A 25194-nucleotide genomic window follows, 5' to 3' on the forward strand; every position below is an offset into this window, starting at 1 on the left:
TTTACTAATTTAATGACAGGTTCTTTTCAGGCCAACTTTTATCTTGGGCAGTACTTCTCAGATCAGTACACTGTGTTTCTCTTAACCAATCAGTGATGTATTAATTCACCCAGAACCACATTAGTATACAATCAACAGTTCATCAATCAAGAGTAGACAAAACCACTGTTTTAGGCCTGTACTGAGCACAACAATATAATCTTACAAGCAGTTATCTTAGACTAGGGTTGAGGCTCAGCAGTTACTTTAATGCAAATCACCAAAATTTCTTGTAACGTTTACTTGTGATCATCAGTTGTGTAGTATCTAATACACTTATCACAATTCCAGTATTTCTTCGAGGAGTAAGAATATACGTGTCTGTAAGGCACTTCTAACTGCCTGCTATTTGAATGGTTTGGTGTCAAAGCAGAACATAAGAATGGCCTTACTGGGTCAGACCAAGGGTCCATCTAGCCCAATATCCTGTCTTCCGACAATGGCCAGTGCCAGGTGCCCCAGAGGCAATGAACAGAACAGGTAATCATCAAGTGATCCATCCCCTGTCGCTCATTCCCAGTTTCTGGCAAACAGAGGCTAGGGACACCATTCCTGCCCATCCTGGCTAATATCCATTGATGGACCTATCCTCCATGAACTTATCTAGTTGTTTTTTGAACCCTGTTATGGTCTTGGCCTTCACAACATCCTCTGGCAAGGAGTTCCATAGGTTGACTGTTCGTTGTGTGAAGAAATACTTCCTTTTATTTGTTTTAAACAGGTTTAGAATATCAAAAGGAATTGCTTAAAATTATGGTTCATATCTCTGTTAGGCCAATTTGCTTGAACTTATAAAGCACAGCATTAGGGATGAAATACCATTTAAAAAGTTAATCCTTTAAACTATTAAAAATGGCATTTAAACAGTTAACTGATTAAGCAGCTGAGGCCAATTCTGCTGGCCAGCGCGGCAGGGGCCGATCCCACCGGCTGGGGCCACTGCTCCAGCCAGGTGGCGCTGCTCTGGCCAGGCAGCAGGGCCACTGGTGTTGGCCAGCTGGCCCGGGATTAACAGTTAAGGCAGGTTAACCGGTAAGACTAATACTTACTGGTCTAAGATATAGTTACTTGAGGTGTAGACTCAGCAAGCTAATCTTTGAAATGAAATCTCACCACTTAAACCAGGGATGGGGGGAAGAGTCCTTTCCACGCAGTTGTTCGAGGCATCGATTGCATTTAGGATTCTGCAGCTTTTTCATGGGTTCAATCAACTCTTGTTCCTGTGACCCTGGACGAAAAGAGTCTTTCCCCGCTCAATGAGCTGTGGGGTCCTCAGTTTTATATGCCATGATTCCAGGGGCCATTGGAGAGGGTCATCCTCTGGATTTCTGTTGGACACATGCCAAATAAGCATTCAGACTTCAGCTCTGTATCTCTGCTGCTTCCATTGGCATCCAGTAGATGGCATCTGTGTATAATGCATTTCTTCAATTCTTTCCTTATTGGAGGCCTTTTCTGTTTGATTAACTTCAAGGATTGTATTTCAGTATTAGCCCACATTATTAACTGGATTTCTGCCCTTTTTAAGCAATTTCTTTTAAAATTCAAAGACATACCCTAGTTTATATATTTCAACATCTTCCTTGTGTCATACAATTCCTTTAACTTCTAGAATGCAACATTTACAACAGGGGTTCTCAAACTGGGGGAAAATGTGCATATGGATAAAACCTCTGAGATATTCTGGCCTAGGCAATTAACAGTACTCTCATTTAGCAATTTTAATTTCTGTTCGTGTGGGAGATTGGTGCAAGTCTATCTTAATCCCAGAACATGAGAAGGGACGCATCCAGGAATGAGGAAACTATATCAAGGAATAAAGTTGCTATCACATGGGATGAAGATATAGGAATACATCTTCATTGCTAGGATTAGGAGAACGATGGAATCCTTCCTTGAGCAAGAACAGTTCAGCTTTAGTAAAAAAAATGAGGAGCAACAGATACCATGTTGGTAATTCAGCAGGAGAGAAGTGGCTAGAGTACCAACAGGATAGCAACAATTTTTAAGCTTCGGTTAAGGATTCTGCATTAGACTGTGGATCCTGTACCCTTCTCTTCCCTTTTTTGGTACCTGCCTTTCCTTTTTCAAATATGCCTGGATGTCATGATGTCAGACTGTTGAGTCTTACAGGTCATCCAGGAAGGGTACACCCTCCAATTCCATATCATACCCTCCCCCACCACTACCCTCCCTGTCTCTCTTGAGGAACCAATCTCACATGAGTCATGTGTCCAGAAATACTATCACTACTGGAGTTTGGAGCAGTAGAGCCAGTCCTCCTACCCTTCCAGGGAAAATGATTTTATTCCCTATACTGGACCTCAGGTTCCTTAACACCTCAATCAATACAAAATTCTGCATGGTGACTTTGGCATCTATCACACATTCATGAGATCTCATGGACTGGTTCAGTACCCTCAATTTGCAAGACACCTTTTCATGTTGCAATATCAAGAAACTTCTTCATTTCCAAGTACTACACAATCATCAATTCAGGGTTCTCCTGTTCAGCTTCTTCACTGCTCCTGGTGTTTACAAAATGCTTGTTTGTAGTATGTGCCCAGCTCCATCATCCGGGTATTTGTGTACCCATTCCTCAACGATTGGTTAATCCGCAGAAGATCAGCTCAGCAGGTCTCAGACTCAGTAAAATCAACCTTACATCTGTTCTCAAACTTAAATCTAAAGTTTGGTGTGGAGAAAGTGAATAAGGAAGTGTTATTTACCCTTTCGCATAACACAAGAACAAGGGGTCACCCACTGAAATTAATGGGCAGCAGGGTTAAAACAAACTATAAGGTAGTACTTCTTCACACAATGCACAGACAGCCTGTGGAACTTGTTGCCAAGGGATGTTGTGAAGGCCAGAGGTATAGCTGGGTTCAAAAAGGAATTAGATAAGTTCATGAAAGATAAGTTTATCAATGGCTAATAACCAAGATTTTCAGGGATGCAGCTCCATCGTCTTGAGTGTCCCTAAGCCTCTAACTGCCAGGAGTTGGGTTTGGATGACAGGCAGTGGATCACTCAATAATTGCCCTGTTCTTTTCATTCCCTTTGAAGCATCTGGCACTGGCCATGGTTGGAAGACAGGATACTGAGCTAGATGGACCATTGGTCTGACTCAGGATGGGCATTCTCATGTTTTTATACTATCTTAATATAAAACATCTTGGTGCTTTCCTGAACTGTCTTTTTATTGCTGATGGCAGTGCTTCAAAGGGCAAATCAGTCTCCTCTCAAAAATTATCAAAATGGACAATGAAGTGTATAAAAATTTCCTACCTTATTAACAAACTCCAGCCAAAGTAACTGCTCATTCTGCCATACCCCACACAGCCTCAACAGTGTGCTTCAGTAGGACACCAATATCTGAAATTTGCAGAGGAGCAAATTGATCTTCATTGTATATTTTTTTCCAAGCATTATTCCTTGGTATCAGATTGCAGAGTAGATGCACAAATGGGAAGAGCAGACCTACAATCTCTGTTCAAATGAGCTCTGAGTCCCATCACCTCGATCTCTGAATTGCCTGTTAATCACCATGAGAGAGAGCCACGTGCACAGGAACTCAAAGAAGGAGGAATGGTTACTTATAGTAACTGTGGCTTTTAAAGATGTTCTTTGCATGTGGATCCCATGACCCACAGTTCAGAGACTTTTTGAGATTCTGGATGGCAAGAAGGAACTGAGGGAGTGAGCAGGGTCACACTGCCTTTTATGTCCTTAGGAGAGGGGGCGCAAGGACATAAAGGGTGCATGCATGACCCCTTAATGGACCCTGCTTTTGAAGTTTCTGAACTCCTGTGCAAGGGGTGCTACCACACCATGAGAGGGATCCACATGCACAGAAGATCTTGGAGAAGCACAGTTCAGTTACTTACCTTATAGTAACTTTTCTTTTCACAGCTAACCACTCAAATTTGCACTGGCAGACTTAACTCTGCCCCTTGTGAACTTGCATTATGGTCTTCTTTACTAAATTAGCACATACTATTTCACAAATATAATGTAGTAGAAATCTTTTTTACAGTCTTAGATGCGCATATTCTATTGTACAACACTGTATTATATGTGTATGCCAGTGAAAATGATTTATAGTAGTAAGTGTTGAAGTAGACATTCTGATGTATGTTTGAAAATCTTAAGATTTTAAGACAATGATGTTCAACAGTTGTTCAGGCCGGATCTGATGGCCTCTGCATCTCAGCCAGATTGTTTCAGTATGAGGTGATTCCTGTAAACTTAAGTTTAAACTTTTTTCCCTCCCTAAAACAGTTGAAAGTAGGGGAACCAAAGGAATTTCTCAGGCGGAAATTCGATCGGCTATGAATGTGGGGAAGCTAGAAGCACGGATGCTTTGTCGTCTTCTAGAGAGATACAAAGTTGTCAAGGTAATGTCTTGTGGATTAAAATGAGATTAAAGACAGGGTTACATCTACCATCATTGTGGAAATAAATTATAACTTACTGGTCACTTTTTCTCAAAAAAGAGAAAAAATAAAAAGGGATTTGAAGATGGCCGGTGAAAAAAGAGGCCTGTAGTTTAGAACTGAGACAGATAAGGGATAGCATATGAAAAATAATGAATGGTGAAGGCAGTATTTGAAAAATTAATTCAACATCAACAGCATAGAATTTTAAGGTGTTTAGGCGTTGTTGTGCTCAGCATTGCAACACATGACTGATTTGGTATCCTAAATCTCATTTCTGAAATGGAATTAGGCACTTAGGAGCCTAAATTCCATTGACAGTTGAAAATGAGATTTGAAAATGAGATTTAGGCTCCTAAATCAATTAGGTGTTGCAACGTTGAGTGCAGCCATGCCTAATACCTTTAAAAATCTAGGCCTAAACCTACTTGCCAAGGTGCAATACACAAATTCCCCAAGCCATGCCCAGTCCCTGGTTAGCTGCCCCAATACTTAATTTACCCGTACATGATAGGAGACAGAAAATGCTGGCTTTTTGAAAATGGCACGGGCTCGCCTAGATGAGAGAGTGGGAAAGAAGATATGGAAATTGAGTTTGACCCCCAGAATTCAAATCCTTTCCAGCTGACTTCAGTATGTATCCCATAATACACAGGGAGAAAAGTCCCGGAATGTGTAGAACCCAGAAGTGAAGCAAAGCACCATGCGGTACTCGCCCATAATGGTGCACAGTCCCCATGTAGACACAGTTACATGTATTGGATCAGAAAACAGTTGACGGTGTGTACACAATCAGTGCATACACTCTAATACGCAAAAACTCTGTGCATGGTAAACCCCCCGGCATAGATAAAGCTTTAGTAACTTCTACTGAGAGACCTTGTCAAAAGGCCTTTTGAAATTTAAATAAATTGTCAATTGGTTCTCCTTTATCTGAACATGTCACTAAAGTAACAAAGAATTCTAAGAGATTAGTGATGCATTATTTTCCTTTGAGGAAGCTATGCTGTTAAACCCTGTTATACCTTGATCTTCCAGGTTTTTTCTTGTTCTAGTTTTAACTATCATTTTAACCAGTTTCCATATAAGGCTTACTGGACAATAATTGCCTGGATCACCCCAAGAGCCTTTTTTAAGTATAGGTACATTTGCTACCCTCCAACCCTTCAGTATAGCAGTTGTTTTAATAAGATTTCGTGTCATTGTGGCCAAGAAATTCGTAGGATTTAAAAAAATATATATATTCCCAGAATTCATATCTAGAGTTACTGTATATAAGATTATAAAAGGGATATAAACATGCTTCAGGACATAAACCAACCATTCATTGATTGGGGTGGAGGTAGGAAGAAATTCCTTAAGTGTTTGTTCTGGGCTTTTCTACACTTGAAGCATCTGGTTCTGGCCACTGTCAGACCAGATAATGGAGTAAAAGGACCCCTGGTCTGATCCAGCCTTGTAAATCCCATATTCCAGTAACTTCACAGAGAATTAAGATTCTAGAAGAGTATGCATCAAACTGATTAAGAAACAAATACCTTGGTTTTGTTCAGATGTCTCCAATACAGAATAAGAGAAAATATATCGTGGTATGTGATTGTTTTCTATGCAGGATACAGAATTTTTGTGTAAACAGAATGTTTCTCTGTTTTCCATGAGCTGCCAGCGTGGCCGGCCTAGTTGTTTAAGAATAGGGATTAAAGCTTTGGGAGGTGGGGCTATGAGGAGGAGGAGTTCAGAATCTGGGTGGTCAGAGGACAAGGATAACAGAGGGAGAAATGGAAGAATTTGCCAAAATAATGACTTTCAGTCCTCTTAGGGATTTATGGAAGATGAAGGTCGGCAACGAACAACAAAGTATATTTCACACGTTTTTGCAGAAGAAAGTGATTTAAGCCGTCAGTTTGAGAGGGAGAAGGCCCGGAGTGAACAGTTAGCAACAGTTAGCTTGGCTCTAGTGCACGAAGACTCCCTGCCTGAGGAAGATCTGTCTCCTGTAGAAGAAGACACTTTCCTCTCAGAATCAGATAATGAGGAAGAGATGAAATACAACAAGAAAACACGAGAAAAAGGAGTGAAGGCCAACTCAGATTCACTGCTGAAATTCAGTTTCCGAGATGGTCCACATCAGTCAACGCCAGCTAAAGGTAGAGAATGGTTCTCTGGGGAGCCTGGCTTTCTCATGTAGGTTTCCTTTGAAGAAAATGGAGAGGACATCAGGTTTGTTTAAAAAAAAAAAGTCTCTTCTGCAGCACTGCCTGCACCCTGTTTGTGGTTGGTGTTCTCTCCCCAAACCTTATTGTATTGTTGGGGGGCAAGGGTGACACATTCATTCCTAATTCCACAGTCTCTTCCTTCTGCTGGGGAGTTGGAACACCTTCCTTGCCTAAGGCTGCTAGACTCTTGGGAAACTGGTGTAGGGCTGTGGCACAGGTGCTTCTTCCCAGTCCCCTGTGCATCCCCATCCATCTCTCCAATGAGCTGTGGGAAGGGGTCACCTGACCTGCCATAGATTTATAGAAAGGCTGCAGAGGTGCATGTTGTGAACTCCTGCTCTTTTCATGCTCCAGGGGAGGTTCCTCTCAGGCAAGACAGTCTTTGAAGCGGGAGACAACCTCCTCCCCCTCCCCCCCCCCCCTTTCTTCAGGCCGCAGCTGCAGACCAAGCTAATCCTACCCCCTACTATCAGGTAGGAATCTACCTGGAGAGTCTTCTACCTGCAGTCAGGGAGGGGGGAAATTAGCATCACCTGGACGATGTAAATGTCCAGAATTCACTCAAATAATATTTAGATTTTTAATACTGAGCATAGCTGTTTACTCTCCCTGAGCCTCCCTGTTTCCTGCAATGGCCTTATCGGATAGAAGATGCTTGAAGAGTATAGCAGGAGACACTTTAAGCGAACCTGTCTGCAGGCCTGAGCTAGGTCCCTATCATCTAGGGAATGGCTGGGGCGTGGGAAAACCTGTAGCAACTGGACAATGAAGTGGCCAGCCTAACTGGACTTCTCGGTGTTCTTAAATTAGGCTGCAAGTTCCAAGCCACGAAGACCCCAGTGCAGAAGCTGCCTTCCCCCCACCTTCTTGAAGATCCCGATGAGCTCCCTGATGGATTTGCAGAGGAGGATTCTAGTTTGGACACTATAAAGCAGGACTCTAATCTCTCTCTAGGCACTCATTCCATAGATGAAGATGGGGATATGGCTGTGATTGAGGAGGTCAGGCTTGAGGACCCCAAGGTACGATATTATGGCCTGATACTTGCTGTCTTGTTGGTACAGCTGCTTGAAGTATGAGAATTCCTGCAACATTGGGCAGGTGACCCTCTGAGTGACAGTTTTCTACTTTTCATAGCAAGACTTCCAGTTACAATCCCTTTGTTTCACATTGGTTATTTTGTCCCTCTGCTTCCCCATCTCCCTGCACACATTCAGCCTGGTTCTGTTTAAAGGTTATCGGCAGCCTAGTTGAGTCATGCAGTTCAAAGTTTAGGCAGTGGAATGAGAGGATGAAACTGCATTCATAGGAACTTCCCCATTGTCAGTCTTTCAGCTTTGGGGGCTTGGGAAATGCCACTCCTTGCTTGCACGCTGAGCAGACTTTCTTCTTCAGTCGCTGTGCACATTGATCGCCACTTACCTAAAACACTCAGAAACAAGCATAGCCAAATGCCGTAGGGCTAAAACTGAGATTTGTAGGAAGAGCTAGCATGTGCTAGACCTAAAGTCATCCTGAAGTTGGAGTGGTAGAGATCTGGTGCTGAAGGTTCAGGGTTCAAAACCTGATGGTGATGCATGATTTGGGCATGGTTATTGAAGTTTGGTGGAAGATAGACCAGTTGTTTAGGACACAAGCTTCAGACATGGGAAAGCTGGGTTCAGTTCTCTGCTCCACCAGATTCCCTGTATGACCCTGGGCAGGACACTTAGTCTGTGCTTCAGTTCCCATCTACAAGATGGGAATAAATAGTACTGCTCTGCCTCACCAGGATGCTGAGAAGATAACACATTAAAGTTGAGAGAGACTCAGATACTATGGTGATAGAGGGGCAGACAGGAACTCCTTGAGTTTGTACAGACTGAATTTCCTCTCTCCATGCTCTTCACTAGAAGAATGCTGAGCAAAAGAAGGAAAAGCGCTCCAGAACCACTGCAGTGGAGAGATCTCATGAAACATACCGGCTACTGAAGCGCCGAAATCTCATTGTAGAAGCTGTCCGAAACCTCCGCTTAATTGAAAGCTTGTTCACGTAAGACAGGATCTGAAAGCTGTTTACTTGTTTAGTGGGAGCGTGAAGCATTATGGTAGCACAATCACTGCTTTGAAAAGTCTGTGCACTTCATTACATGGTGGTTGATCCTGGTTTCCTGTTGGCAGCATGTTCTGTACTGTAGGAATGCAGGTATTTACAGTTTCAGAATAATTGCACCTTTTGACCCCCTCCATGGTCTGCTCAAGGAATGCCCTCAAAGCCTCTAGTCCATCTCCCTACTGAGCAGAGGTATAGGTATGCAGCCCCTTTATTCTTCACTGTGTTTATCCCAGCAGGTCTGACTAAAGTCTAACCCCTGCACTTCACTTTGTCTCAGAGGGCTATTAGCTGTATGCCAGCAGCTACGAGTAACAGAGTTCTGTCAAAGCACAGTACATTTATTTTAGGATAAGTCTGACACAATAAACATATAAACAATAAAAGGTCTAATTGCATATATAAGCTTCTTCAAGTGATGGTCCCTATGAGTATTCCACGTGTGGGTGCGGATGCACGCCAGGCGCTTGAGCCCAGAAGTGTTTCTTAGCAATGTTAGTTGACCCACACATACGTAGTGTGTCTCCTTGTGCTCCCAGGTGAGGGTGTAAGAGGTAGTGTGGGTTGATGCCTCTCCAGTTCCCTCTTACTGCGGCCTGGCCTGAGTCGGAACCCACTGTTTCTTCATGCTCTTTGTTTTCTAAGAATGACTTACTTCTGCCTAGTTGTAAATAGTTTGCACATAGTTTTTCTTAGTGTTTAGATCAGTTTAGTATAATTAGTTTAGGTCTCTTCCCCGTTCAGGGATGTATTCTGCCTCCCACCCCCGTTCGGGACTATGGCCTGGATTCTGGGCTTAAAAAACTGTTTCCTGACTGCACTCCTTCTCTGTGAGCTGTGAGCACCGGCAATGCCTTTACTGCCTGGGTGAGACACACATTTCAGCTTACTGCACTATCTGCAAATCCTTCTGCCCCAGACCTCGGGAAGCCCACGAGCTCTGCCTTTGTAAATATCTGATGAAAGAAGCGATGAGACCCAGGGTGCACTCAATCCAGGCTCGGGAGACCCCCGCATACATAGATAACATTTAAATTATCCTACCACAGCTGATCTAACGCGCCATTGAGATGTTGGAGGCAGTTTGCAACCCTGAGCGATTGTTTCGGGGTTTGCAGATGCAGCCAGAAATCATTGCCATGGTGCACACTCCTTTCACATTTTCAAGTTATTCTACACGGCCATAAGCATTAAACTTACCTTTTTTAAAATGAAAGCTGAGATTCTGGAAAACAGGATGGCAACCTCAGAAGAAGAGCTGGGTTGTTCTTATGGCACAGCCTAGCCAAGTTCAAGTCTCGGTTTCGTTACTGGCTTAAAACCAGAACAAAATCTTTCCTACATTATGACATCAGGCACATACCACACTGCAGTTGCTGTATCTCAGTCACTGTTTCTAAACACGTCACAATTTAAGTTTGCCAGAGGATGTTGGTGACTAAATGTTCCTTTCAGGCAGTGACAAATGGAGCTTTCAAATGTGGGTTGAGTGGCCTGCGGCAGTTTGGTGTAAGATTAAAAATAGAACTAATTTTGAACACAAACTCACTATAGATTTTGCAGCTTTAAGCAGCATGGAAATGTCACTGCTGCTAAGAAGTGTAAGATGCTGTTTCGTGTCCTAGGCTTCAGAAAATGATCATGGATCAGGAAAAGCAAGAAGGTGTTTCCACGAAATGCTGTAAGAAATCCATTGTTCGACTGGTACACAAGCTTTCCCAAGAAGGGCTCGTCAGACTCTACCGCACAACAGTCATTCAAGATGGCATTAGCAAAAAGGTAGCTTGTTGCTCTGAGTCTCTGCTGCTGGGAACTGTGGCAGCAAAATGGCTGCTTATACTACATATTATCAAGCTATTCTTGGCCATTTTTTAATTTAGAACTAAATGACATAACAGGTAGATCTCTCAGCATATTATATTAAATATTCTCCAATGTCGACACCCATCAGGCCTTTCTTGTAGAAATACTTTGTTTTATTAGTAATACCCCAAAAAAAGCTACCCAGAGACTACACTCAGCAAGCCAAGACTCCTCCTAATTAGTACTTGGAACTTCCCATTGTCACTTCTCTGGTAACTTGGCTGGTTGCTCCCTCTCAGCATAGTTCAGACTGTCAAACAGTTCCCTTCTTTAGCCCTCTCTTGGAAAGTAAGACCATGTGAAAACTTCATAAGTTAACCTTTGGGAATTTTCCCAAGCTTGATCTTCATCCAAAATGGTGTGTGTGCTATAAGTTTAAGCAAAATTAGTTGGGGATTGGTCCTGCTTTGAGCAGGGGGTTGGACTAGATGACCTCCTGAGGTCCCTTCCAATCCTGATATTCTATGATTCTATGAAAATCTCTGCATCTGTTCTTGAGTTTCGTGGAGGTAAAAACAAATTCTTTAATTTGAAATAATGATTGGAACTTCTTTCACACAACTCAAACTGGTGCTTGCTATGTAAACAGTCTTCAGTGAGGAGGAGTGTACACAATCATGAGTGAAAGTTACTGTTTGATAATGATCCACTGAAAATTACCTGCTGAGCATGCGCAGTAGAAAGTTTGTGAAATCTAAGTGCCTGATCTGAGAGAAGTCCTCAAGGTGCACTCCTTCTAATAAGAGTTTGTTAGTCTTATGGACTTTTGAAGTCTTTCATACACTTTTCAGCCTGTTACTAGCATTCAAAGCCAGATGGGACCATTGTGACCATCTATTCTGACCTCCTGTGTAGCAGAGGCCAGAGAGCTTCCACAAAATAATTTCTAGGGCACAGCTTTTAGAAAAACGTCGAATCTTGATTTTAAAATTGTCAGTGATGGAGAATCCACCAAGACCCTTGGTAAATTGTTCCAATGTTTATTTACTCCCATTGTTAAAAATTTACACCTTATGCTGCCCTACATGGTTATGTTCCCCTATATGTATTTAAGATGTTTTTAAAAATTATACAGATTTCACAGTTGAGGCAGTTTTAATTACTTTTTTTGGCTTAATTTTTTTCTTAAAAAATTAGGGAACATTTCTAAATGTAATATGGTTCTCAAATGTAATATGGGCCACACCTACTTGTTCTGTTCCTCCGTCTCCCTCTGGGATATCAAGCCTCATGGGGGCTCAGGTCTGAGGGCAGCTCCTGTCTCCTCTCTTCCTCTTATGTAGTTGGCTCCTTGTCCCTGGGTCAAACCCTGCTCCTACTGAATTCCAGGGGAGTTTTGGCATTGACTTCAGTTGGGCCAGGATTTCAGCCTAGCTTCAGCTGCTTTTACTGGCTGCTCTTTACAGTGAAAAGTCCAGACAAGGCAGCTGAAAACAACTGCACCATGTGACCAGCCAGATGATCATGGACCATCAACAAGTGATGTGAAGATCACAGCTTGGGAACCGTTAATGTAAAACATAAAGGATGTGCAGGGCATCAGATAATACTGCTTTTGTATGGTGATTAATTTCTATTTGCTCTGAAGCCGTATAAGTAAATCTCCTCTATACACTCTTCGGTTTTTACTTTGTTGTACAGGTAGAGTTTGTAGTTCACCCTTCGGTGAATCCTAATGACCCCCTGGTAAAAAGTGCCATTGAGCAAGTGCGCTTCCGGATCTCCAACTCAAGCACAGCAAACAGGCAAGTACTGACGACAATTCAGTGACTCCAATATTTGCAGTCTGAGATTCCTGTAATTTCCATCCTATTTGTTCATTTCCTTAGTTGTGCCACCATATAATGCATAGGGCTATTCTGTCTTATGTCCTTGAGTCTTGTTTGATTATTTATCTCTACATTTGTCTGTGACACAGCTGGGTGGGTTAGCTGAGCCACTCACAAACAGTGATGAATTTTTTTGAAGTATTAGCTTCACTTTGTTTGGAGAAACTGAGGCACAGAAATTTGAGACTTACTGAAGCTCACACAGGAAGTCTAATAGAGCCAGAAATAGAACGCAGATCTCTTGAATCCCAAGCCTTAACTCAAAGACTAACCTTGTAAGCCTGGCAGTTCTGATTTTTCAGCAGGTCTGCTGGTATCAGCCTCACTTGTTCTAGCAAGTCATAGGGACAGGCCCCAATTAAAGATCTTATGTATAAAGAGTACGTTATTGTAAAGAGGCATGTGACGTCTGCTTTCTGGTTTTTTGTTCGAAACTATGAATGTCTCATGCCAGATACACTTCACTAGCTTAGTGGTTACCTGTATCCTGTTGTTGAACAGAGACAGCCTCCCCCAATTGCTTCTTGCACATTTACAAAATCCAGGCCAAGAGGATACTTGACAGCCTCTTGATTGCTTCCCTCCCTGGTCACATGCATTCAAACAGAGTCCAGCCTGTGGCAGCGCGCGAGAGCCACTGCTTCCTACACACACACCTATCCCGGGGGTCATGAAATACCTGATGGCCTCCTGACTGATTCAGAAGTAGTAGGGAAAGGACATCTCCCCTGACTTCTTCCCCCATCACCTGGGGACTACTCCTTCCACATGCATGTCACTAGGAGGGGGGCCCTTCCTGCTAGCTTTCATGACACACCATTACCCAAAGGCTTGAGGTGCCCCAGACTATCAACTGCAGCTGGAGGTGTCCTCCTCAACACTTCTTACCCCTTGCAGGGGAGAACTGATTCCTGGTGCTGCTTTTCCATTTGAGATTCACATTCCATTTAGATAACAGGCTCACACATCTGTTCAGTGGAGGAGTCATACTTCACAATCTTAATCATTCCTCACTTACAGCTGTTGTCTCCTACAACATATGAAACTGTTACTATCCTTTGGAGAATCACAGCCTAAGGTAGCGGCACCTCTTGTTGCTCCCTGCACACTCTCCCCTTTTGAAGCTTCTAGCTGATGCTTCCTGTGTTTGGAGTGACTTCTCTCTTGTAGCAGTCATAAGGGCTTGTCCTGGTGGCTTTGGGAATGGTGTTTTGTGTAGGGCTTTGGAGCTGTGCTCCGGCTCCGCTCCAGCTCCAGGCAAAAACCTGCAGCTCCACTGCTCCGGAGCTGCTCCGGGCTCCGCTCCAAAGCCCTGGTTCTGTGCAGCCCACTCCATTGTCCATTCAGTGAAATCCTTTTGTTCTTTGCAAATAGACCCACATCCTTCACCAGGAGACCCCCTACTATTTCCCTGGTGAGAGCAAACATGCAAAACCCTTTTTCTCAGTAATGATTTCCAAGGAGTTAGTCTTGGTTTTGTATTAAGATTTTCTTGCAGAACAGTGACTGTCACCTTGGCTAGTGATTGTTTGCAGAATTAATTATATTAGTGCCTGTTTGACTTTACTAATGTACCAATATTGCTGTGTGATTTTTATATAGGATTAAAGTTCCCCAGACACCAACACCCCAAGAGCATTTAGAGGAAGATAGTCTGGGGCAAGAGACTGCTGCTGTATCAGGGGAAATGCAAGGAACCTTTCCCTCTAACGCTGAAAATAATGGCCGGGCAAGGAAAACTGATGAGAAAATGGGCATAATGCAGCTAAAAAATTATCACCCTGTTACAGGTAAAACTAACTTCTACTCATCCGTCAAATAATTCAGACAACTGGAGAAACTTTTCCATTTCTCAGATACAGGGTGTGAGAGATCCTCACACTTCAGATTTGTGCCCTAGAGTGAAATCCTAGGGGAACTTCCTAGGTTCAGTGTGCCAGAGCCATTGGCAGTGAAATGTAGTTGCCCCTAGTGCTCAGGTAGTTCCTATGTGATGTGACTGCAGTTGGAAAAATGTTCCCATAGGTGGCTATGCCCAGCTCTTCATCAACAATTAAAGACTCCCGTTCCATCCACAATCACCAACAGGGATGCTAAAACTATAGCTCAGTTGGTCACTTACTATAATATAAGGGTTTTTTTCTATAGCCTTTGCTTCACATGCACTGTGTACTACTGTGTGACAATAAAGTAGTACAGAAAAATATGCATTAGAGCATACTAAAACAAGACTTCAGTGAAGTAGAACGGTTCTAGGGAGTGCTGGCAACAACTCTTAAAGTTAGGATTGCTGAATGCATTACAGAAATATTTATTGAACTTTTCTGCATCATTATTAACAATTTTACCATCTTCGTCTAATAGTAGGCCAATACCTTTGTTTTGTTCCTGATCTACTTAAAAATTCCTCCTTGTTGTTCTGGGCCTTGCCAACCATGAATTTTTCCCTGATGTCTTTTAGTTTCCCTTATCAATTTTCTACACTTCATAACTTCTGATTTATATTGATCGCTGTCATCTTCTCCTTTCTTGTGTTTGTTATATATTGCATTTTATTTCTAATTGCGTCCTTCTATTCCCCTCTTAACCGGAATGGGCTTTTGCACAAAATTCTTATTTGTGATTTTGGCTTTTGGGCCATCTGATAAACTCCTCTTAAACAGCTTCCAACTTTCATGCACATTTGTGTGTCTAAATTTTTCCTCCCAATCAATTTAACTTGTAATTTCTCTCAGTTTTAGGGAATTAGCCATTTTATCTTTTTAATCTATTTTGTCTTTGCATTCAGTGGTTCATCTTCTTTTCTTCGCAGTTCCAGGACTTGGGCGTTCTCTTGGCTTTCTTCCCAAAATGCCTCGGTTAAGAATGGTCCACATTTTCCTCTGGTACCTAGTTTACGGACATCCTTTAAATGGGCAGCAACAGAAAGCATGCTATGATGGTGAGAAAAGAGACAGCCCACAGATACTGGACGCACACACTGCTGTACCTGAAACCCATCCAGGTGCATCAGGAGATGAGGAGGAGGCTGCACCAGAAACTACGTGCATGGGGAATCATGAAGTCCCTGCACGGGAGTCTGAGGTAGATCTGTGTAACGAGACAGGTAAGAACTGGCTCCTTATCAGACCAGGACTGTGTCTACATGGCGGAATTCTTGGGGTGGTGGACAAGGGAGGGGAATCCTCACCACTTTTAATGCCAGTTACTCACTGAGCATGCGCTGAAATGTTGTTACAATTGCTTGTAACACCACCTCCTCAAAGCTTACTTAAGGCACTGGCCCTCATTAAAGGATTGGTACTGCCATAGTTTAGAATTTCAGACTTCAGCTGTGGATGCTGTAGCCATGATTAAAATGTGGGGCACATATTGGAAATGGAGAACATGTACTTTTGCGAACTAAAAAAAGGAGGTGGTTTGGACCTAAGGGTTTTGACTGGATTAAGCCAACAACTCACTGCCTTAGTATAGGAAGAAGATTCTCCTATGCGCAGGTTATTCCATAATTGTCCATGGCAGGGATTAGTGCACCTCCCTCTGAAGCTTCTGGTACTGGACACTGGCAGAAACAGGATGCTAGTCAAGGTGGACTGCTGCTTTGAATCTGTATTGCAGTTCCTATGTTTGTTTACAAACGTAGACCTGGTTTCAGATTTCTAATACTTAACTGGTCCCCAGATAGGACTAATAATTTTGTTCCATCTGTGACTCTAAACCAGCATCCTTTCTCTAGTGTATGTGGATGATATTTCGTGGATGCGCTACGTCCCTCCTCTCCCAGTACACAGGGAATTTGGGTATGGCTGGGCTCTTGTTAGTGACATTCTTCTTTGCCTACCTCTCTCCATCTTTATCCAGATAGTGCAAGTCAGCCACAAGGTACTGTGCTTTCATTTTGCAATTTATATTCTGTATGATGTAATGTCCAGTATTGTTTAACAGTACTTTACAAAGAAGCAGACATGCTTAGTCTGTATTATCTGCTCTTAAGACTATATAATCAATTTCAGCTGGTAGTCCATAGAAATTTAACTTCAGTTTTTGCCAGTTTGATTCTGGAAGAAAATAATCAATCCAAGATGAGCAGCACTCTAGTGCTATTGATTCATAGGACAATAATTTGCATGTGACTTATTGAAGACTTCACAGAACACAGCTTTTGCCTGGTAAAATGAATTAACATGACTAATGATTAGCTACTTTGTATGTACTGGAAATTCATAGATTCCAAGACCAAAAGGAATCATTGTGATTATCTAGCTCTGGGGTCGGCAGCTCCCAGTGGCCACGGTTCGCCGTTCCTGGCTTTTTGCAGCTCCCATTGGCCAGGAATGGCGAACCGTGGCCACTGGGAGCTGCGGGGGCCGTGCGTGTGGACGGTCAACGTAAACAAAATGTCTCGCGGCTCGCCAGCGGATTACCCTGATGGGCCGCATGCTGAAGGTTGCTGACTCCTGATCTAGCCTGACCTTCTGTATAACACATTCCAGAGAGCTTCCCCAGACTAATTCCTAGAGCAGATCTTTTACAAAAACATCCAATCTCTATTTAAAAATTGTCAGTGATGAAAAAGCTACCTCCACCATGGGTAAATTGTTCCATGGCTAATTGCTCTCACTGTTAAAAATGTACGCCTAATTTTGAGTCTGAATTTATCTAGTTTCAACTTCCAACCAGCTACTGGATCTTGTTGTACCTTTTCTGGCTAGATTGAAGAGCCCACTATAAATATTTGTTTCTCGTGTAGGTACTTATAGACTGTAAGCAAGTCACCACTTAACCTTCTCTTTCTCAAATTAAATAGATTGAGCTCCCTTAATCTATCACTATATGGTATGGTTTTTAATCCTTTAATCATTCTCATGGTTCTTCTCTGAACATCCTTCTTGGTCCTGATATTTGTTATTAAAAAAACAAATTCTGAAGGCAGTTGTCACACTTGAGTGTGATACTTTGAAGACTAGTTAATCTCTAGTAAGTGTTCTGATAAAATTTCAGTCAGTTTTCACATTTTGATAATCTTATCGTAAAATAATTATTTTTAGGTGGATGGTCTTGAGGATTTTTTAAACAATCCTCTAAAAAAACACACACTGATCAGATGTCTTCCGAGGTCAGTCCGACAGCAGCTTCTTTATAAGAGGCAAGTACCTGTGATGGTGGGATGTGTCACACTAAGTGGCTGTGGAGAGGAAGTGGGGCTGTTGATTGTTCTCCCAAAGACTACACTGGGCAAACTCTTTGCCCAGAAGAACTTTATGCTCTAAAAGATGAAAAACAGACGGGTAAAGTGACTGGGATCTGGGAAGTTTGTCCATGTCATCAGAGAACGAACAAATTTTTCACATCAGTCAGGTCTCTAGGGAGACAGGGGGAGCATTGCGACAGGTGCTGATCTAATTGGTTCTGGGCTCATTCAGAATATCAGTTGGTTCAGGGCATGTGGTCAGTTAAAGAGCAGTGCCAACTGGCTAGCACTCTGGCCTGGACAGTTCACCTTATGGCACTGTCTTCTCTCTTCCCAAAGGAGAACATCCTGATTTGTCAATTAATTCATCCACCATGCTGTGTCAGCGAACAGAGTGGCACAGGCAACTTTAAATCTGGAATTTCCTAAATTTTGGGTTCTTGATTTTACAACTGTAATGTTTTTAATGTAAGTTCCTAAATTTTAATAAAAAGCAATTTGAGAGAACAGAAATTTCATCATGTGGGACTGTATCAACCCACCACGTGAGTCAGCAGGATTGGAACCTTTAGCTACACAGCACAGACTTCCATTTGAACTAATGTATTGGTGGTAGCACTGGGAGGCTGTTATCCTCTGTGAACCAGCCAGCAGAGGACGATGAGACAGAGGAGACAGACTTTGCCAGTGGGTGTCATAGTTTGCTATACAGCGAAGGAATGCTGAGACATAGGAATTTGGGTTCTGTTCTAAATTCTTGAGATTAACTTCTAATGGTTACTACTCTTTTCCCCATCTCTGCTCCAAACCAGCCTATCTGCTCGTATCACACCCAGCCTGTCCCCCTGCTTGTCACCCTCTACATTCCAGGAGGCAGCTTCCTCTTTCTCCTCCATGCCTCCTGGGCACCAGCATGGGAAGTATTGAGAGAACAGCACAGACGCTCTTCCTGCTCTCTATTCTAGTGCTTGGCACCATAGTAGTCCCCATTACTATAGCAGTCCCCATGAGCGTGGAGGAGCAATTGCAGGGAATGTACTTCTTGGCTCCTGCAGCCCTGAGTAAGAGCAGGCTCAAAGCAGATGAAATCTTCAGAGATTTTTAACTGCCAGCCTCAAACAAATCTCTTCCATGCATATGCAAAGTGATTTTTTTCAGAAGCTTATAACTTGCCAAATTTGGATGGGTCTTCATGGAAACACCAGAAAGCACCTTTCTGATCCCAGCAGCCCCTTCTGACAAATTTCAAGTTCGTGCTTCAACATTTGGAGACACTAGAGTGTATCAGTGAAACAGTTGTAAGATTTTTTTTTAAACCTGGTCTAAACAGTGTATTTTACCCTAACCTTGTTCTTGGAAAGAGCCAGTTTTTGTTGAAACTTTCCAAAAAATTAAGCCTCAAGGAGACATCTGGCATGAAATATTTCAGCCTGAATGTTTAGTTTGCCAAAATTATAAGGAACTGAAAACAGGGTCTAATAGTGTTAGGCAGCCTTACTTGGGGATCATTGCCAGGTCCTCCTATAATACAGTGTACATGCACTTCTATCAGTCCAGATACAACAGCCAGGTATCTTCTCTTTCAAACTATAATGAAATTATCTGCTGACCAACTGGAGCCCTCACCCCTATTTACTAATCAGTTAAACTCAAACATTTGGCAGATTTTACTTCTTAAAAATACAAGTTTGGTTTTCATTGATGCACTAAGTAACCATTTTTTTAGATTTGGTGAAACTATTTTGCTTCCTACACTAAGAAGCATCCTTTGAGTTGTTATATGACTACTTAATATGTCTGTTTAAAGATGTTATTGCTCGTGCCTGTTTTTACAGTTTAGTGTAAATTAGTGACATGTATCACATATGTTGAATTTATCATGAATACAAAATGTAACACGTCCAACTATGTTGCAGGAGATACATCTTTTCAGTGGTGGAAAACCTGCAGAGGTTATGTTACATGGGGCTACTACAGTTTGGCCCAACTGAGAAATTCCAAGATAAAGATCAGGTAATTTATTTTAAACTTGAATATTACTCTACTCTTTGTTCCGATGATGATGATAAAATAAGAGATTTTAAATTTGCAATGAGCTTAAATATTTGGCTCTGGGCTAAGATGCAACCGTGCAATTTTTAGTGAAATATTGGAAGTCGTATGGATAATTTCTGACCATTATTCTGAAACGAGACTCCACAGACGTTGAGCCAAATTCTTACAAACTTTGTGCAGTGATTATCTGGAAGTCTTCAGAATGCCAGCACCCTGTCTGGGGCTTACCGTGTTTGCCTCCATTACTGGGAACTGGGGTGCCATGTAAATCCTGCATTGGGAGATGTGGCTTTTTGAAAACATAACTGTGAAAGGTGTCCCTTTGGGATTAAACACACTTATACAATCATTCATTACTGAATTAAAGACAATAGTTCTTGTATACACAGTGGACTACTTAATCAGGGTAGAACCAACCAGTAAGGAACAGGGGAATTCCAGGCATAAATAGCTTACTTCAGTAAAATTCTGACTTGAGCAAGTGATATATTCTACCTCAACACAGTTGATAATCTCTGGAATTTTATTCCTGTTCCTAGCCATTGGGTGATGATAGATTGTCTCTGTAGAACCCAGAATATGTTCCCTAATCACAGAAAGTGCCATCATTGGGCAAGATGACAGCAGTGTGCAAAGTGGTTATTGCCAGTATGGGCCACTTGGAATAGATGGAGTTGTGTGTCCTGCTAAAATAGCCATTTCAGCGATTTTACTTACCAGTGTGAAACCTTGTGTGTTTCACAGGTATTCATCTATACGAAGAGAAATGCAGTGATTGTTGATACTACTATCTGTGATCCTCACTATAACCTGGCTCAAAGCAGTCGCCCATTTGAGAGACGTTTGTATGTTTTGAACACTATGCAGGACGTAGAAAACTTTTGGTTTGATTTGCAGTGTGTCTGCCTTAATACTCCATTAGGTATGGTATGATCCAGCATTCTCTGTCATTTCCACCTTCATCCTTTATATCCTATGCTTCTCACACCTTCCCTGGCACTCTGCCATGAAGTAAGACAGATTTGGTCTTGTCACCTTTAACTTACTGTCTCTAAACCCCTATGAGCAAGTATCTGGCTGTTGTTTGTTCTGCAGCTTATTGTCTAAGATTTTGAAATATTAACCTTCTTGATTGATTTTTGTGATTGTCACTATTTGGGGTGTGGGTAATGTGAAACTGACTGGAAATCTCCAAGTAAGGGCAGGGGTTAAGGTGCAGCATGGAGCACAATCAACAGTACAGGGCTGCTGCCCTTGGAGACCAGAAAACTTTAGGACTTGGTGTTTCAGTCTCATGCTATGGAGCTGAGATCCAAGAATGAGACTCATGCAGGATAATACCTTCAGAGCAGAGTTACAAGGCAAATTATTCACCCCGCCACCACCTTACAGGGCCTACTTCGGTCCTTGCCAAGCATGCTAAAAAAATACTTGTTGCCAACATGATTTTATCAGGATTTCCCTGACTAGCATAAGCAGAGAGTTTTTTTTTCTGAGAACCATGTTGCTAAACCTTCCATAAGATACTCTGACATAGCCCATAAGCACGGGTTCATCGAAGTAATAAGTATTACAGTTATACGTGGTTACAGTATTTTCGCAACGGGAGAGTGTCTTTTTGTTTTGTTTTTTTTAAATAAAGGTAGAGTAGTGCAATAGCAATAATTGGTTAAAGAGCAAAAGCTTCTAAAACCAAAAGCAACTTTTTTTTGTTTCTGAAACTTGAAAGCAGCCAAGCAGAATGATCCACTTGCAGTTTAATCCTCCCTTTTATACTGAAGTAGTTTTTTTCAGAAGGCTTTAGACAACTTTGTTTAATTGAGCCGATGTCCATTGTGGCAGTGCTATAATTGTGCTGCTGCTCTCAGGCATTGTGCAGTAGTATTTGTTTACCGGGCTGTCATAGATATAATCTACATCTGGCTCCCTGTAATATGGGGATTTGTGTACTGTGCCACCAACATAATGCTTTAGAAAGTTTTAGGGTTTTTAACAAATTGTCTGCTTTGAGCCTTGAGGGAAGACAGCAAAACTGTATTAGGCTTCAGCTTATACTGAGCCTATGGGCCAGGTGCTCTCCTGCATTCAAGGCCCATCCTGCTGTTCTGTCAGCACAAAGGGCCAAAACCCAAATGTATCTGGCCAGCTCAGAATTTCCCACAATGTGGGGGAGCTCTCAACTGGTACAGGTCCATCCTGCACTATTCCTCCAACCCCACCCCAGTGTAGGGGGCATATTGGATAGGGAGATAGCATGGCTGCTTCACATTGAGTTCAAGCAATCCTAAACTGGCTGTCTCTTGAGGACTATTACAGGTCTGTTTTCCAAGGAGCTACTCTAACCTCTGGGGTCTGTGCCCAGAGCATCAGTGTGCAGCCTACACCCTGATGGGTACCATCACCATTCTCCTGTGCTAAGTAGAATTTTGTGTCGGAATTTAAGGTCCAGGCCATGAGCCTCACAAGCGACTATGTTATGAAAGCAGCATGTTTGATCCCTAAGGAAAGTGGTCCAGGGTGTTCCTGACTCTCTTAGCATTTCTATTTCAGTGAAACATCTACCCCACTCATTTGCCCAACTATTTGCCATGGTGGCAGCAAGTAGCCAGAAGCAGGCTGGGGAAGAGACTGGAACATAATTCTTCATACTGATAGTAACTGAAGTACATTTGTGTGTTTAGGAGTTGTCCGCCATCCTCGTGCAAAAAGAAGTAATCTTCAGGGTGAGGAGACCAGCAACACATTGGATGTGCAGATGGAACAGGAGTCAGCAGTGGATAAACACAATCTTGAACGAAAGTGTGCAATGGAGAAATACACCTCGTATGTCTCTTTCCAGCTTTCTGTGTCACTGAATAGATGGGTTATTAAGTACAGAACAGTTCATTTTAAGAGTATTAAGAGTGTTTGAGTTAGCATCATAACTCAATAGTAGTGTTACTACTACATAACACATAATAGTGTTTGAGTTAGCATCATAATACTTAATCTGGTATGTCTTTCCGTTCTGGAGTCCATCTAACTAATAGGGCAGATAGTTGATCAGTTCTGTGTTTGCAGTTAATAGACTAGTTTAAAGACCAGGGTGGTGGTTAAGTGACCAGAGCTATGTGTTACCAAGTGAGAAAACTGGGCTCAAATTTCCTCCTGTATCCAACAGCAAGGAGTGTTGTTGAAGACTTTTGGATTATGATTAAGAAGCACCACTCTGGCAGTGCTAATATTTGAAGAGTCTCTGTGTCGACCCTTTATATAATCCTGTGTAATGCTTTGCTTCACCATGACTAGACTTTCAAAAACTGCATGGAGACATTTTCATAATTCTGTCCTTTGATTAGTATGAGCCCATTGTTATGTATCCAGTAATGTCAGTAACTGCACACATGCTGCATTGTGATATATACGTAGAACATCCATCAGCATTAATGGAAGTCACACATCATGCAATATGCTCTTTAAAAAAAAAAAAAAAATACAGGTGAAAGGTTAGCCTTCTGTTCTGCTGTAATAAAGTAACCCCAGAGTCTGTTATTGATCAGTCAGTGTTTCCAAAAAGTTGAATACTATGGTTGGGTTTTACAAAAGTACCTAAGTGACATGAAGGTCAATGGAATTTATGCTTTTCAGGTGTTTTTGTAAATCCCACCCTATGCTTTTTAAGTTAGTAGCAGTACTTTTGTACTGCATTTGGGGAACCTGATTCCAGTGAACCATGTTGCCAGGCTGAATTTTTCATTTGCTCTATCTAGCTCCTTAAGTAGTCCCCATCACAATACTGTCTGATAGCCTATTAAAAAATTATCTCTGCCTAGTTATGACTTGTAATTATGCTGGAGTCGGTTGTGACAGCATAGTTAAGGCTGAAGCTTAACAGGAATTTTAAACCTTCAACAAAAAATTCATAAAATTATCTTGTCTAATATTTGAATTTTTCATAGTGGGTAGATGAAAAATGGAGTGATATAAAGAGAATCATGAGTTCTAAAATGACCACTTTTCGACATTTGAACTGGATTGTCTTATCTTTTGTTTTAAGACCTTCTTGCAATAAATCTGAAACTTTCTGGGCTCTGTGCCTTGCTCCATGTGTAGCTTCACATGAGCTCATTAATAAGTATCAGTTGTGTGAGTAGTTTTTATCTCATGATTTGTAACTTTTTCTTCATAAATGAAAAACTTGCCAAGATAAATACTGTGTATTTAGGAGTGACAATATTGCTATGCTGTACTGTCACATACTGCCTTCCTCAACATCATATCTGAGTGCCTCCCCATAGTGTATTAGGCAGTGTGACAAACATCTGTCCTCTCTCTCTCTCTCTCTCTCATCCTCTCCCTTAGACTTCTGCAAGGCATTTGACTCGGTACCACATTACATTTTGATTAAAAAACAAGAAAGATATAAAATTAACATGGCACACATTAAATGGATTAAAAGCTGGCTAACTGATAGGTCTCAGAATGTAATTGTAAAGGAGGGATCATCGTGGTGGTATATTTCTAGTGGGGTCCCACAGGGATTGGCTCTTGGCCCTATGCTGTTTACCATTTTTATCAATGACCTGAAAGAAAATGCACACTAATCACTGATAAAGTTTGCAGAGGATGCAAAAAATGTGTGGGAGGGAAAGGGGGATGGTAAATGATAAAGAAGGTAAAACTGATACAGAGCAATTTGGATCACTTGGTAATCCGTGCGCAAGCAAACAATATGCATTTTAATATAGTTAAATGAAAAAGTATACATCTCAGAAAAAAGAGTGCAGGCCATACTTACAGGATGAGGGACTCTATCCTGGGATGTAGTGACTCTGAAAAGATATGGCTATCGTGGTGGATAATCAGCAAAATATGAGCTCCCAGTATGACACTCTGGACAAAAGGGCTAATGCAATCCTTGGATGCATAAATATGGATCTTGAGTAGGACCAAAGAGATAAAATAATCTCTATATTTGGCACTGGGGCATCAACAACTGGAATACTGTGTCCTGTTCTGGAGTCCACAATTCAGGAAGGATGTTGATAAATTGGAGACAGTTCAGAGAAGAGACATGAGAATAAAATTAAAGGATGAGAAATCATGTCTTATAATAATAGACTCATGGAACTCAATCTATTTAGCTTAAGAAAGAGAAGGTTAAGAGTTGACTTGATTACAGTTGATAAGTACCTACATAGGGAACAAATATTTGATAATGGACTCTTCACCCTAGCTGACAAAGGTATAACAAGATTGAGTGGCTGAAAGTTGAAGTTAGACTAATTCAGACTGAAAATAAAGTATAAACTTTTAACAGTGAGGGAGATTAACTATTGGAACAATTGACCAAGTGTATTCTCCATCACTGGCAATATTTGAATCAAGATTAGATTTCTGAAAGATATGTTATAGTTCAAACAGGAATTAGGCCAGAGAACTTCCCTGACTTGTATTGTGCAGGAGGTTAGAGTAGAGTGGTCCTTTCTGGTTT

The 25194-nt window shown here is 41.8% G+C and overlaps 1 protein-coding gene across 1 annotated transcript in view; it reads left to right on the plus strand.

Annotated features, from left to right (window-relative positions):
- GTF3C1 (general transcription factor IIIC subunit 1) overlaps nt 1-25194 on the plus strand; it is a 78457-nt gene that overhangs the window by 21615 nt on the left and 31648 nt on the right. Inside the window, 13 exon segments of the mRNA XM_034783911.1 lie at nt 4321-4436; nt 6295-6622; nt 7502-7713; nt 8584-8723; nt 10409-10562; nt 12288-12391; nt 14078-14265; nt 15288-15581; nt 16212-16357; nt 17524-17621; nt 19583-19679; nt 20466-20643; nt 22403-22544. Coding sequence (XP_034639802.1) covers nt 4321-4436; nt 6295-6622; nt 7502-7713; nt 8584-8723; nt 10409-10562; nt 12288-12391; nt 14078-14265; nt 15288-15581; nt 16212-16357; nt 17524-17621; nt 19583-19679; nt 20466-20643; nt 22403-22544 — 2197 coding nt within the window.

This window comes from Trachemys scripta, chromosome 10 (genome assembly GCF_013100865.1).
Source record: "Trachemys scripta elegans isolate TJP31775 chromosome 10, CAS_Tse_1.0, whole genome shotgun sequence".
NCBI lineage: Eukaryota > Metazoa > Chordata > Testudines > Emydidae > Trachemys > Trachemys scripta.